Below are 13,864 nucleotides of genomic sequence, written 5' to 3' on the forward strand. Positions count from 1 at the left end.
TTGAAAATAAAGTATGGAGTCTTCTATTGCCTAAACACATTTTAGTGTACATGCCCACTTCCTGGTCCTCATTCCGTGCCTAGCTATGGGTTAAAAAAAAAAAAAAAATTACTTAGTTGAAAGATGAAAGTTGATTCAAAGTCCAAAATACTAATACTTTAAGTCAACCTCCTTCATTCATTTAAAGTTTACCTTTGTGTCTTAATGTGTGCGTGAGAGAAGGGGGATATCAGGACTTTATTGCATGTCACTTGTGTGTTTGAGACATGTAATAGAAATTTTCAAAGTGCACATAGAAATGTGTTTTTCTCTAAAGTGCTACAGAAATGCAAAATACGTCATGTTAAAAACTAGCACAAGACCTTATCTCTGTCACCTCTAAGGGGGTGGAATAATCAGATATTTTTGCTTGGGGAAAAAGGCTGTGTTCCCTCCTACAAAACAATGCACATTCTCCTCCACTTTATTATGTTCTTTAAATGATTTTGTACTGCAGAACAAAATCTTGTCTTTGCATGTTGGTTCCAGCTATAAAACTGAATGAAATTCATGGATAGAACGTGATGCATAAAAACACATCCCCGCTCTTTGCTACGTATAATAGATGTCATCATGTTATTTGTGCTTGGATTTGTCTCCTACAGTAGCCAACAGGTCTATCTTTCCTCCTATGGGCACATTGGTATCATCTACTGGATCCAGTGTTTTTGTTTCCCATGTCAGTCTCCCTGTAGAGGACAAGCTCTTTTGTCGGAGCTTCAATGTGCGTGTACAGGAACATTTATGTGATGTATGTTAATATGTATTGGGATTTTTTTTTTCCCCCGGTGAAATTGCAAAAGCAAGATTACTATCTAGATTTGTGTGAGTAAGATGAATAGAGGGCATAGCGACACCTGTATTGTTAGATTCATTATACTGCCATGTGAATCAGCAGCACGTAGAGTACTGTGCAGACAAAGACTCTTTGTTTCGGGTGGGGGTTGTTGCAAAAAAAAAAAAAAAAAAAAAAGTAATACAGAATACAAGTTCAGCCCTGTTTACATCTTTTACAAAGTCATTTTCATAGTTGATCATAATACCTTTACAAAACTGGAATAGCAGTACTGTTGGTTTTATCTGTTCTATTTATGTTGAGTGCAGGGCAGCATTGTGTGTTCTGCAGTGTGTGCTGAAAGTGAAATAGACAAAGCATCTGCATTTTTCCCCTTTATTTTGCGAATTGTATACTAGGGCCGTTCAGTTCCACATTTTTACAGGTTACCATAAAATCAGGCCAACTTTACAGCTTGATAGCTCCCCTCAGTCTCAATACAGAGACACATTTTAAATAAAGTATATTGAGCACAGTTCTTATTAAAGACCCTTTTATTCCAGGTTCTCAACATGGCTAAAGTTATTTTACAGGTTCTGCTAAGATAAACATTCTTGACTTTACTCTTCCATTTATTTGGTGGCCTGGAACTTTTTTAATATGCGTTTTCTTTGCTGTAAAGAAACAGATTTATACTATTTCTTTCTCTGTGAAAGCCATTCAATGGCCCTTTCTCAAAAAAGTGTTACTTAAGGTTTGCAACCAATGCATTTGTAATCAAGTACCTACTGAATGCTTAAAATTGAAAGTATGTATTTAGTTTGTACTTAGTATTTCAATTGCATCTGCAGATTTAAAATCCTCACTTAGAGGCATAAAATAAGTACATGAAAAAAGTACAATTTAAACTCTTAAGGACCTGATTCATCTTTGAAAGTAAATCCCGCTGCGTGTGAAATTGCTCTGCGTATGCTTGGAAATGGACCATACGCCAGTGATTGCAATTGCACCCAATCCATGCTCAAACACAAATGATACTTCGTACTGCCGACAACTTGAAGGGCTGCACAAGGGAGTGAAAGGGTGGACGCATCTATCTAAAGTAAGAGCGTGCTCCAATTCAAGCTCTGGGCATCTCTTAGGTACGTGGTTTTCATTAACATCAGCACAGGACAGGTCTAAGTGCCGACTGATAGTTATGACTGTCACATGCATGCCACAACATGTATTTACAAGTAAGAGAAACTTAAATATGCATTTTATGTACAGTGCGCATTAAGAACATCCTGTTTTATGTATTTCATGTAAAAATAATATATATTTTTACTAATGATTATAGTATTAATAATTAAATACATTTTCTAAAAACATTTTTTTGGATGCGTTCCGATGGCACTTTATATTGCACATATGCTTTGCGCGTATCCTGCAGTTTGTTCTGTCTGTCTGCATACAGCAAGTAACGTATAGCCAGAGCATACTTATACTCATATTCTTGAAATTTGCTTCTATTTGAATACCGGTGTGTGCCTGTGCAAGTTTCATCCGGTTTTTTAAATGCAAGTTGCGTGCACATTGTGTTTGAAGATGAATCCGGCCCTTAGTGTATAATTTTCAGATGTGTTTGTGTGCTTGCCTATATGCTGTACAATTTTGCTTTGGATAAATAAATAACACAGCCTCTTTACTTTTAGTTGATTGAATGTGATGGTACTGAACTTGGATCCGCCAATCTGTCAAAAGATGTATGTAATACAGTAATGTTTCACACATCTTTTCTGTGCCCACCGTACAACTTCAGAAGGCAGCCAGTGTTTTACCCTCTCTTTATTCCTGGACTTTGCAGACAGTGTAAATGCTTGTTACACTACAGCTGATATCTGCAGTAGTGTGATACAATTCCAGCTTGTATACTCTCTGCAGTGTACAGGGATAAAGAAAATGACAGCATAGATGTTTGGGTGCCTGGGCAATTATAGGCTGGCCGCAGAAAGCACCTGTGAGACACTACCCATCGAAACCAACCAGTTTCTTTTTGCTAGTAGCTACAGTTTCCCTGCTTTCTGCTGGGTTATTTCTGATTGTCAATGCAGAAATGATTGTCTTGAATAATTGATTGAACAGGTTATAAACAATTACAGCATGATTACATTAGTTGATTCTCAGGGTGATTTTTCATGGGGGTTTTCAGGCTTCACAATCCGACAACCGTTTACAGAAATGCTCAACAGCCTATTGAACGTCAGGTTTTATAGGGAATTATTAATAAAGAGATTCAACCCCTTTCAAATTAGTAATTCACCATTGGTCCTTGTGTGTTTAAAGATTGCTGTATTCTCTTCCCTATGCAACAGGCAAAATACAACTTTTAATTGAAAGAAAAAAAGTATACTGTTTAAACCAATTTACTTCACAATGAACTTGATATACAGCCCCCCCCCCCCCCACCCCCACTTCCTGACGGAGACCCAGGGGCTGGCTGCTGCATACAGTTGTTTTTCGCAGGGCTCTGCTGGTTCTATAATACAGAACCAAGAAATCAATTAAGTTAACCACCTTTGAATGGATATGGCAGGGGAAGTGAGTGGGAGGACCAATCACATGCTACAATCTCTTGACAGAAATGGATGAACCCTGGTAAAAACAGCTGCATGTAGTGGTTGTAATCATGTAATTGAATAAAAACACATTTCAGGCTGTGCCCAAGTGCATGGGAACAGCAGACAGGATTAGAGCCACTAATCGAGGCATAGAGACCAGGAAGGTTTGGAGGCCAGGGATTAAGAGCCCTGGGAGGGGTTGAAGGACACCAGTGCTGATGGCATAGGTAATGAAAGGAATAAGAAACAAAGGGAGAGGGCCCTACTTGCAAGAGACTACAAGTTAGAGGAGAGAAGTAGACAAACAGGGTGAACAGTCTCTGTGCGGGGGCAGTCCAGGTGAGTTACAAGAATAGCTTGTAGGCTTTAATGAAGAAATGAGTTTTGAGAGCCTGTTTGAAATTAGGAGAGCCTGATTGGTTGAGCAAGGGGATTCCAGAGCTGGGTGGCAGCACGAGAGAAGTCATGGAGGCGGGAGTGAGAGTTGGTTATGAGTGGGAAGGAAAGGCGACGGTCATTGATAGAGTGATGTTAAATGCAGTTGGGGGGGAGGTTAAGTATTGGTTGAGGGCCTTTAGATGAGTGTGAGGGGTTTGAACTGACTCTGCGGGGGAAAGGGAGCCAATATAGCAAATGGGAGAGAGGTGAGGCAAATGCAGAGCAATGGGAGAGAAAAATAAGACTAGCAGTGGTATTACTGTTGAATTGAAGTGGGGAGAGGTGGGAGAAAGGAAGTCCAGAGGTGTGGAGGTTTCAGTAGTTGAGATGCGAGATCACAAGAGAGTGGATGAGAGTTTTAGTTGCTTAGATAGATAACATAAAACTATGTATACCCTGTGCATGGCACACTGAAGCAAATAATATATTTCTGAAGCAAATAATATATTTGAGGTTGCAGTCCTTTTTTTAGTGTGTTATTTATGAGACATAGATGGTATTATATGTTGGTACTATATGTAGTGCATTCAACCTTATAAATGTTATGCATTTAAATACATTCCAAACTAGTGTGAGAACTGGTAATTTATGCATATTAATTAATGCATATTAAGGGGCAATTTATGTTATGCAGTAATTTGAGAAGTTTGAATACTTTCCCAAATTATGTGGTTAAAAAACTTGCAAGTAAATATTATCCTATAATAAATAATTTGGGTGGACCATGATCCTCTCTGTGCCAAGTCTGCCTTTACTAGTCTTGGAAATGAATATTCAGCTATGTGAAATAGAGAAAATTATGGATCATTTATAAAATCTTGTATTTACTGAAATTTATTTACAAAAGAGAAGCTGCAGTCTATTCAGTGAAATCCAAAATTATTTAGTACTTAACAAGTCTTCAAGAGTAAAATTCACATTATATAATTTGCTCTCTACTTTCCTCGTTCAAGTCGGATATTGCACTGAATGTAAGAGACACCGCTGGGTCAGCTGTTTCCTCCTTCACCACTTACAAGAACTCCATTCATAACGTGTCCTTTTTATCCTTTTGAGTGAATAACTAATTATTCGATATAGAAGGCAGGATATTTGGAACTGGCTATTTATTGTGGCAGTACACCGTAATGAAGCCTACCTTTCCTCGCAACTTGAGAGGGGAATGTAACAATTCCAGCAAGAAGGAAACTTTATACGGTTTGACGGGCTGTTTCTTTGGCACATCAGTGAACCTTTTATCCCTGTGACTGACAGCTCTAGAAGGGTCACATTCACCTCCATTCTATCGCTTATTGTAATATTTAATGGTGGACAAGGTTGAGTGGGACTGAGGGTAATCTGAACTTTCTTTTCCACATAGTAAAGGCTAAGAGACAGCTTGATCCCTAGTATTGTGGTGTAACACACGCCATGGTTTAGCATTTATTTATGGAGGATAATATTACTGATTAGAAATTGTTATATTTTGTATTTTCTGCAGCTCCAGAAGACCTACCCACTATATATTGCAAAAAGCAGTAGCTAGTGCACATAAATAGTTTATTTTCACCATAAAAACATTGACATAATGGCAAGCTTCACTGCAGTGTCTCACAGCCAGGTCTGCCATTGTCAGCATTGCTGTATACCTCATTTCATTTGCCCAGTACACTTTATTTTCCGTTTTGCCAGAAGAGAGGCACACAATATCGGTAGGCTCATATGTATATTTTTGTACTCTGCAGAAATGTTTACATTTTATAATTCAAGGCTTACACATTGTGTTGAAAATACTATTAAAACTATGTGGGGAAAAATGGTGTAACATCTCATGGCTAGTGGATGGTTATTGTTAAACAGCCTGGAAGCTTTCACATAAGTTATCATTTTCCTCTTGTTGCCACTATTCACTCAACTATCCAATTTTGTTCTAAATAAAAAGTGGTTGAGAGAAAAAAGGAGGAGATTAAGGGGTTGGTCATGGCACAGTTCTATTCAACCAGGGGCATATTCTGACATATGCCAACTGACTAAATGTACACATTAGGAAGCTCACAGTAAAACATTATTACTGCTATTTCTAGAGCCAAACTTCCCTGGATAAGATTTATGTTTTGTTTGTTTTTTTTTATGTGTTGTAGGCAAAATGTTCAAAGCATCATTTCCATGCCCTTTGAGATCACAGTCTAATTTTGGTGCCTGGGACACAGGGAAACCAAGTGACTACATGGTCACTGCTGGCTGATGCTGGGAGTCGCATTGGGTTCTCCAGGAAATACATATTTCACACTTCAATGATCTCCTGTTCTCTATTTAAACACCACATATAATTGACATCAGACCTTGTCCATCTTTACTATCTGAATATGGTATAGTAAATGTTAAGCATTTTGATGCTTTTTGTGTAGAATGGGGAATGTCACTTGGATAATATAAAGGCAATGTTTAACACTGCACTCTACTTCTGTTTCTCCCTTCAGCAATGTGAACCTTGCAATCACTGCTTCTGTGCGTGTGCCAAGAACCAGGACAAAACTGATCAATACAACAAAAAGAAGGAAAATGGAGAAAGGCAGAGAGTGCCCAAAATATTTTTTGGTACTCGAACACACAAGCAAATAGCCCAGATTACCAGGGAACTGCGAAGGACAGCGTATTCTGGTGTACGGATGACCATTCTCTCTAGCAGAGATCACACCTGCGTTAACCCTGACGTTCACAGTAACAAGAATGAGAAGTGCAAAGAACTTCTTGATGCAAAGGATGTAAGTTCATTGCTGGAAGTATTTGTATGCAATTAGGTGGAAACGTCTGCATACACCAACATGGTGTATGGGTGGACAACAGTTGAGGGTCAATTATGCACAATTTTAGACTGTTATAAAAGTCCTTGCTCAGTAGTATTATTAAAGCTAGGGTTGGTTACGTGTTGGAAGCCAGTTGGTCAGTGCGTTTTCATGTAGTAAGGATGGGCTAAAAATACATCGATCACTGTGATTTTGATGTGGGCATTGTAGTCATTTCCAAAAGATGGGAGGAAAAGGCTGATTGTAGGAAGTTTATGAATAGATTCCTTGAAAAGTTGGTTCAGTGACTAATGGAGACAAAAAATATTGCTCCTTTATTACTAATTGAGACGAAAAAATTGTTGCTCCTATATGGAAGTACTTTTGGGCATTATGTACTCATCTAAAGGTACTAATACTTATTCACACCTATTAAATGATGGTAACATCATAAATATAGGACAGTAGCATACATTTTTTGAGAATCTGATGTATTTATAACAGAGCAGGTCAAACCAATCTGTTCAGTTTTTATAATGTTTGTATAAAGTCAATATTGTTAAGGAAATTAATCTTAATTACTTTAATGTAAAATTTTATGTATTGTTAAGGAAATTAATCTTAATTACTTTAATGTAAATTACATTTATATGTTTTTTTTCATTTTTAGGGCTAAGTTCCTGTTTTAAAATCCCTTTATTTTTTAATGAAGAATATTGAGATGTATTGCATATCTCGCAACTAACAGATACAAGTGTTGGTACATGTTGTGAAAGAAGTGGCTCTACACTTTTAGCCATTTTCTTCCTGAAGGCAGGATAGATCTAATTACTTTTGTTACACAGGTGTCTGGTAACCTCTTTCATGAAGGCTCTTATGTCGATCCTAATACATTTTACATTTGTAATCTCACCTGTTTAGAAGCTCGTGCCCACCATCAAATAATCATTTCCACCTGGCCGGTATTTTCCACCCTGGCTGTAATGTGCTTTTAATAGCAACCACTTTATACTGAGGATGTATTAGGATGGCAGCCATATTCTAATAATGGACATGTGCACTTCTCTAGAGCTTACTGGCTGCTATAATGCGTAAGACTTGATATAACAAGAAATAAATTGTAGATTATAACAGTCACAGATATACGTACCTTATTTACCTGAAAATTCTTTTCATTCTTCTACTGAATTAGAAAAGACAAGACAAGCAAATTATAATTTATACAAAAATAGAATTATGTGGCTGTCAGAAATGTTCTGTGACAATTATTATATCATGTTATTTTGATATTTTGGGGCTTTGTAAGAAATGTAAATGTCTTCAATAGTATGTAATGTAAAGAACTAGAGTTAGAATTAAAAATAGTCGCCATTCTTCATTAAAAAGATTTGCCAAGCATAGCACAAAGATTCTCATTATAATACTGCTAACATAGGTAAATGTAGTTTTGCAATGTGTTCTCTTGCATTTTATTGTTTGTCTATCAGTCAGAAATTTAATTAAATTTTTTCATCATGGGTTTTCTGCATCTTTCGTGTTATTATCTTGCATTTGCTTTTTCAGATTGCTGCTACTTTTGTCTGGTACGAGTGCAGTGGTAAGCTAGAATAACCTTTGGAACCCAGTACTCCCACTCTGTGTTCAGTACCCAGTGTCTCCTTGGTTTCAATTACCTCCTTAGTATTTGGCTGTGCTACTGCTATTCATTGGTTGCTTGTGTGCCAACCTGTAAAAACCTCATTTAGTTACCCAATTATGTTATTAGTTCAGCTCAACCTGGCTAAAATTAATGTGTTTCCATTCTTTCATTCCTATTATGGCTTTCACTAGTGTTTATTTTCTTTATTTTGCCATTGTGAAATGTGTTCTTTGCTATTGTGAGTAATACTTTGATAGCCGATAAGTGCACGGCAATTTTTAAAAGGTTTTCACATAAATATTCATCAAATATGTTGCTTTTAAGTTGATGATATGTTTATATTTTTCCCTCAAATGTTTATAGCACTATTCTTTAATGATAGTCTGCACACATGCAAATTGTGTGACAAAATGGTATTCCCTTTGGCATAATATAATTTTTATGGTTTGTTTAACTAGGATCGGACATCCTTATTGCGTTCAGCCTTCATCTTATGCTTGTCCAAAATGTCTTCAGTTTGTAATTAGGTGAGCGCTGAACAATATTTAGCCAATCAGATATATAAGACGAGGTATCCCCTAAATTATATAAAGTTATAAGCATAATATAAGTCACAAAGAGTTATGTAACTTATACAGGCAACAGATCATTGAAGTGACTTAAAATATCCATAATTTACAGTAGAGGTACATTCTACCTTAAAATACACACACCTTAATGGACACAGAACTTATGATATCAGAACTCACCATTTATGCAGACATTTTTTTGTGCAGGAATTTATACTGATAATATTTAAAATTAGAATGTTCACAGCAACAGGAGATGAGTATACTGATTAGTGTGCTTAAATGTGTTTCAGATCTGGGTTCCCGACTAAAGCACCTTTCATTGAGCAGTTGTTTTCATAAAGGTTCTTAATATTGTTTGTCTGTATTTTGGACATTTCATATTTGATAGCCCCAGCGGCGGGAGTGCTGCAAACACTTCTTACTAGTTCTGTATTCATTGTATGATGGTGAATTGAGCTTTTGGAGGGTTACATTTTATTTGCCTGTCATGAAATTTGAGGGTATTAAAGGTGATATATAAATTGTCAGTTAATCAGAACAATATATGATGGTCAGATGGTGGCAATGTTGGAGTACCAGAGGGTTAAAGGTATTTATGCATGTTTTAAGGCACAGATGAGAAGAATTTATGACTTGACATTTTCTCATGATTGTGTTTCTTTAGTGCTCAAAGTTAACCAATGTGAATTAAATCAAAAAATTACAGCAATGAAGAGCTATTCATAGAGGTACAGTAATTTCAACCAAACATAATTAGACATCAAGAATATTTGTATGTGGTTGTGCGCTTGTAATTAAGCTGCTAAGCAGCTTGTTGTATTCAGCCTTTATCTTCTGCTCATCTGTAATGTGTCCAGGTTTTAAGAGTAGAATAACCTGTAGATAATCAGATCATCAGAATGCTCACAGCAACTGGAGACCTAGAGGTGCTAACCTTGTAGGAGGCAGTTGGCCTTTCTGCTTGAGTGATTATGTTTGTAAGGACAGGGCTGCATTTGGCAGGGGCAGTGTTATGATGTAAGGAGATAAAGAGTAGTAGAGAAAGCTCAGAGTAGTGGTGGGAGGCTAATGTCAAACTGGTGAAGGAACAGACTGTAGTTAAATGTAGTTTATTAGAAACACAATACACGTATCAACCAATATTTAAGTTTCCCCTTTAATAAAATTAATTTGCCTCTTTTATATTTAGTGGTGGTCAGTTGATACTGCAGTCAGTCTACCCTCTTCGATTATAAAGTTGCACTACCACCTAGGAAAATATTTTCCTGATGTGCCCCCTAGCCGGAACCAGCAGGCTGCTTCATGCAGCCATTTCTCCTATAATAGCCCCAGCAGAAAGCTATTTGGAGGTGGTGTGTATGAGGACCAAGAGTTTTGTATTACAGAACTGGCAGAGCCCCGGGAAAACGGCTGCTAGACTCTTGGGGCACTGGAGGTAGAATAAATATAATTAAAATGATCATATTTCCTAAACTGTTATATCCGCTGCAGGTCTTACCATTATTATTGACTAGATCAGATGCAGCTAGATTGGATGCAGACTTTAGACGATTCATCTGGAATTCCAAAAAAACGCGTATTGGGTTGATCAAATTACAGCAGTCCAAAGATAAAGGGGGGTTGAATTTGCCAAATCTCACCAGATATATTCAAACGGCCCAATTAAGACACCTTAGAGACTGGTTGCATAAGACAGATATTTATACTAATACTACCTTGGATCAGAGCTTTATCCCTAATCTTAGCCTATCGGCTTTTATTCACCTACACAAACAAGAACTTCCAATCCAGACTATACATAACCCAATTTTGTATACTATAAGAAAACTTTGGCATAAACTTTGTCTCATGTACCATTTAAGCCCTTACATTTCAATGCATCTTACCTTGTTAAATAACCCGAACTTCCAGAATGGTTCAGCTTCCTTCCCATTTACTGATTGGGCGAAGTTGGGAATTACTAAAATAAGATAATTAATCAATACAAATGCCCATAAACCTATACCTACGCCCAGGTTAGTTCTACTTATCCACAATTGGCTCCTAACCACCTAGCTATATTTCAATGCCAACATTACATCAGTACGGTTCTATGCAAAATCTCTCCCTCTTATTGGGATAACCCCTTGGAGGCTATGCTCTCAAAACCTCCCTTAACTCACCAAGCCATCTCACAACATTATTCCTTGTTACGCACTCAATTTGATTATAATAATTCTAAAACTGGCCTTTCATTATGGCAGGAATGGTTCCCTTATTTGACACCAGAGGTTCTCTTAAAGGCACTGGTCAACTCCATTAAAATATTACCGGCCATGACGTACACAGAAATGTTTCTAAACATCTATCATAGGACATATCTATCTCCATCTCGCCGGTTTCAGATAGGGCTATCAGAGTCCCACTGTTGTCCGAAGTGTGGGTCCCCAAGGGCGGACTTGACACACTGCTTTTGGGAATGTCCTCCAATTAAAAGATTTTGGATCCAGATTTGGAGATTCTCTAATACACACCTGGTAAATTATGCACCTCTGTCTCCGGAATGGTCGATATTTGGAATACTCCCAAGTGGCTGCAAAGTTGGCAAGGGATGTAAGAAGTTTCTATTAGCAATTTCGGCCGCGGCCAGAAAGAGCATACTCCAAGTCTGGGCCCATGATTCCCCTCCGGTGTTTTCCCTTTTTAAAGAAAAACTTTATCATGTTTTTCGAATGGACTTGATAGATTCCTCTTTGCAGAAAGAGAAAGTAGCGTAAAACATTTCTTTGACACATGGGAGAGTTTTATGGCTCTTCTGCCCCACAATATGCAAACACAACTTTGGAACAGTTTCCACATGGCATATGTGGGAAGAATAGACACGAGATGTTGTTTACTTATTGTATTATAAGAGAATTGTGAAAACATGTATTATTGTATAATGCATTTATTTGTATATGTTATATTTTATACCTCAATAATTTTTTTTTAATAATAAATAAATAATAGTATTCCCATGTAATAAATAAACCAATTTCCCTCCGTACAAACAGCCTCAGCAATAAATTAATAGTATTTACATTTCAGAAATATATTTTCCTGCAACCATCACTGCTATTAAATAATTCATTGTCACATTTAATAAAGAGACCTCATCCTCCCCAAACTCACCCTACATTCAATAGCCCCCAAACCACCCCATCTTATTAAATTGCCCCACCATGTCCCACAAACAAAATAGCACCCATTAATTAGCCACCACCTACCTCACACACACTACATTTCCACAAGGCCCCTGTGCCATCACTCACACATTACTATGCCCCTTCATCATCGCCATGCCTTATGATCACACTGCGCCCTCCATGCGGCTTTTCCCCCCTTCACCTGCCCCCCCTTCATCACACTATACTATGCTGCTCCCCCCCCTTTTTCAATCTCACTGCACCATGCTGCTCCCACCCTTCTTCAATTTGCTGCTCCCCCCCTTTTTTAATTTCACTGTTCCATGCTGCCCCCCCCCCTTGTTTTTAATCCCATTATGCCATGCTGCCCCCCCGGTTCTTAATCCCATTGTGCCATGCTCCCCTCCCCTTTTCTAATCCCACAGTGGCATGCTCCCCCCCCCATTTTTTAATCCCAATATGCCATGTTGCCCCCCCTGTTTTTTAATCCCACTGCGCCCCCCCCCATTTTCCTCCCTTTGCTTCCGTTCTGTTCCTTAACTTACCTTTTCCTTTTCTTCTCTCTTCTGTCTTCTTTCTTGGTCCTCTTTGCGCCGCTCCTCATCACTGAATATCGAGCGTGACGTGAGTATGTTTTTTTTCTGTTTGTTTATTTTTTTAACTACCCTGCTCCTCCCACCAACTAACGAGACACCCCCCCCTCCCCCCGCCGTGAACAAAACAAAAAACACAAAAGAAAAAAATATAGTTGAAAAAAAAAAAATACAAAAAAAATTGTCGGCAGCGAGGGCCCGAGTCAGGCCCCCTGGCATGCCCGGGTAATTAGTACCCGCCCCCCTCTCGGCGGCTATGGGTATGTTACCCTATTAATTTGCTTTTAAGTCACTGGATGAGACTGGTCCACACTTGGTACATAGTAACATAGTTGATGAGGTTTAAAAAAGACACCAGTCCATCAAGTTCAACCTTTTTTGGATCTCCTGCGATCCCTCACTTATATTTGAAATTGATTCAGAGTAAGCAACCGCCAATCTGTTTCAATTGTGAAAATCCCCCCAGACCCAATATTGCAGTCCTATTTTTACCCTATATCCACTACTATCCTTCATTTTAATTAACGGTCGTATCCCTGGATACACTTTTCCGCAGAAAAATTATCTAACCATTTCTTAAACATATCTATTGAATCTGCCATCACAACTTTCCCTGGCAATGAATTCCATATCTTGACTGCACTTACTGTAAAGAACCTCTTCCTTTGCTGATTGTGAAATTTCCTCTCCTCCAACCTTAGGGGATGACCGCGTGTCCTGTGTATCGTCCTTGGGGTAAAAAGTTCCCATGAAAGTTCACTGTATTGACCCTTAATGTATTTGTACATAGTAATCATATCTCCTCTTAGACGCCACTTTTCTAAAGTAAATATGCCTAAACTGGCTAACCTTTCCTCAACTTAATGACTCCATACCCTTTATCAATTTTGTCGCCCTTCTCTTAACCCTTTCTAGGTACAAATTGAAGGTGTTATGTATTCTAACAGAGACCCTATATATATATATAAGTGATTTTTTTTTCTGTTTCGTTTTCTCTCAATTGATTTTGCATTATAGTCTCACTCTATTATTTCAGTAATATAAGTTTGACATAGTGCGGCTACTTGCTGAGGCTTAAAATCTAGTAATTATTTTACTGGAGCTCAGCTATACCATTTAATCATATAAATATCAAGTAGGTAGGTGTTATTTTCTAGTTGTCAATTGTTGCATAAGCAGATAAGGGAAGCTTCTTTATACCATTATACATATGATGTTCTTGGGATCATTGATGCTGCTAGTTGTTTGCATGTTATTAATGTACAATATTTTATATCCC

General features: G+C 37.8%; 1 protein-coding gene across 1 annotated transcript in view; it reads left to right on the forward strand.

Annotated features, from left to right (window-relative positions):
• The window catches only part of LOC142109663 (Fanconi anemia group J protein homolog), a 197,299-nt gene that overhangs the window by 34,523 nt on the left and 148,912 nt on the right, over window positions 1-13,864 (forward strand). The window contains exon 7 of the mRNA XM_075193728.1: window positions 6,312-6,596. Coding sequence (XP_075049829.1) covers window positions 6,312-6,596 — 285 coding nt within the window. The remainder of the gene's footprint in view (window positions 1-6,311; window positions 6,597-13,864) is intronic.

This window comes from Mixophyes fleayi, assembly GCF_038048845.1.
Source record: "Mixophyes fleayi isolate aMixFle1 chromosome 2 unlocalized genomic scaffold, aMixFle1.hap1 SUPER_2_unloc_6, whole genome shotgun sequence".
NCBI classification, from domain to species: Eukaryota; Metazoa; Chordata; class Amphibia; order Anura; family Limnodynastidae; genus Mixophyes; species Mixophyes fleayi.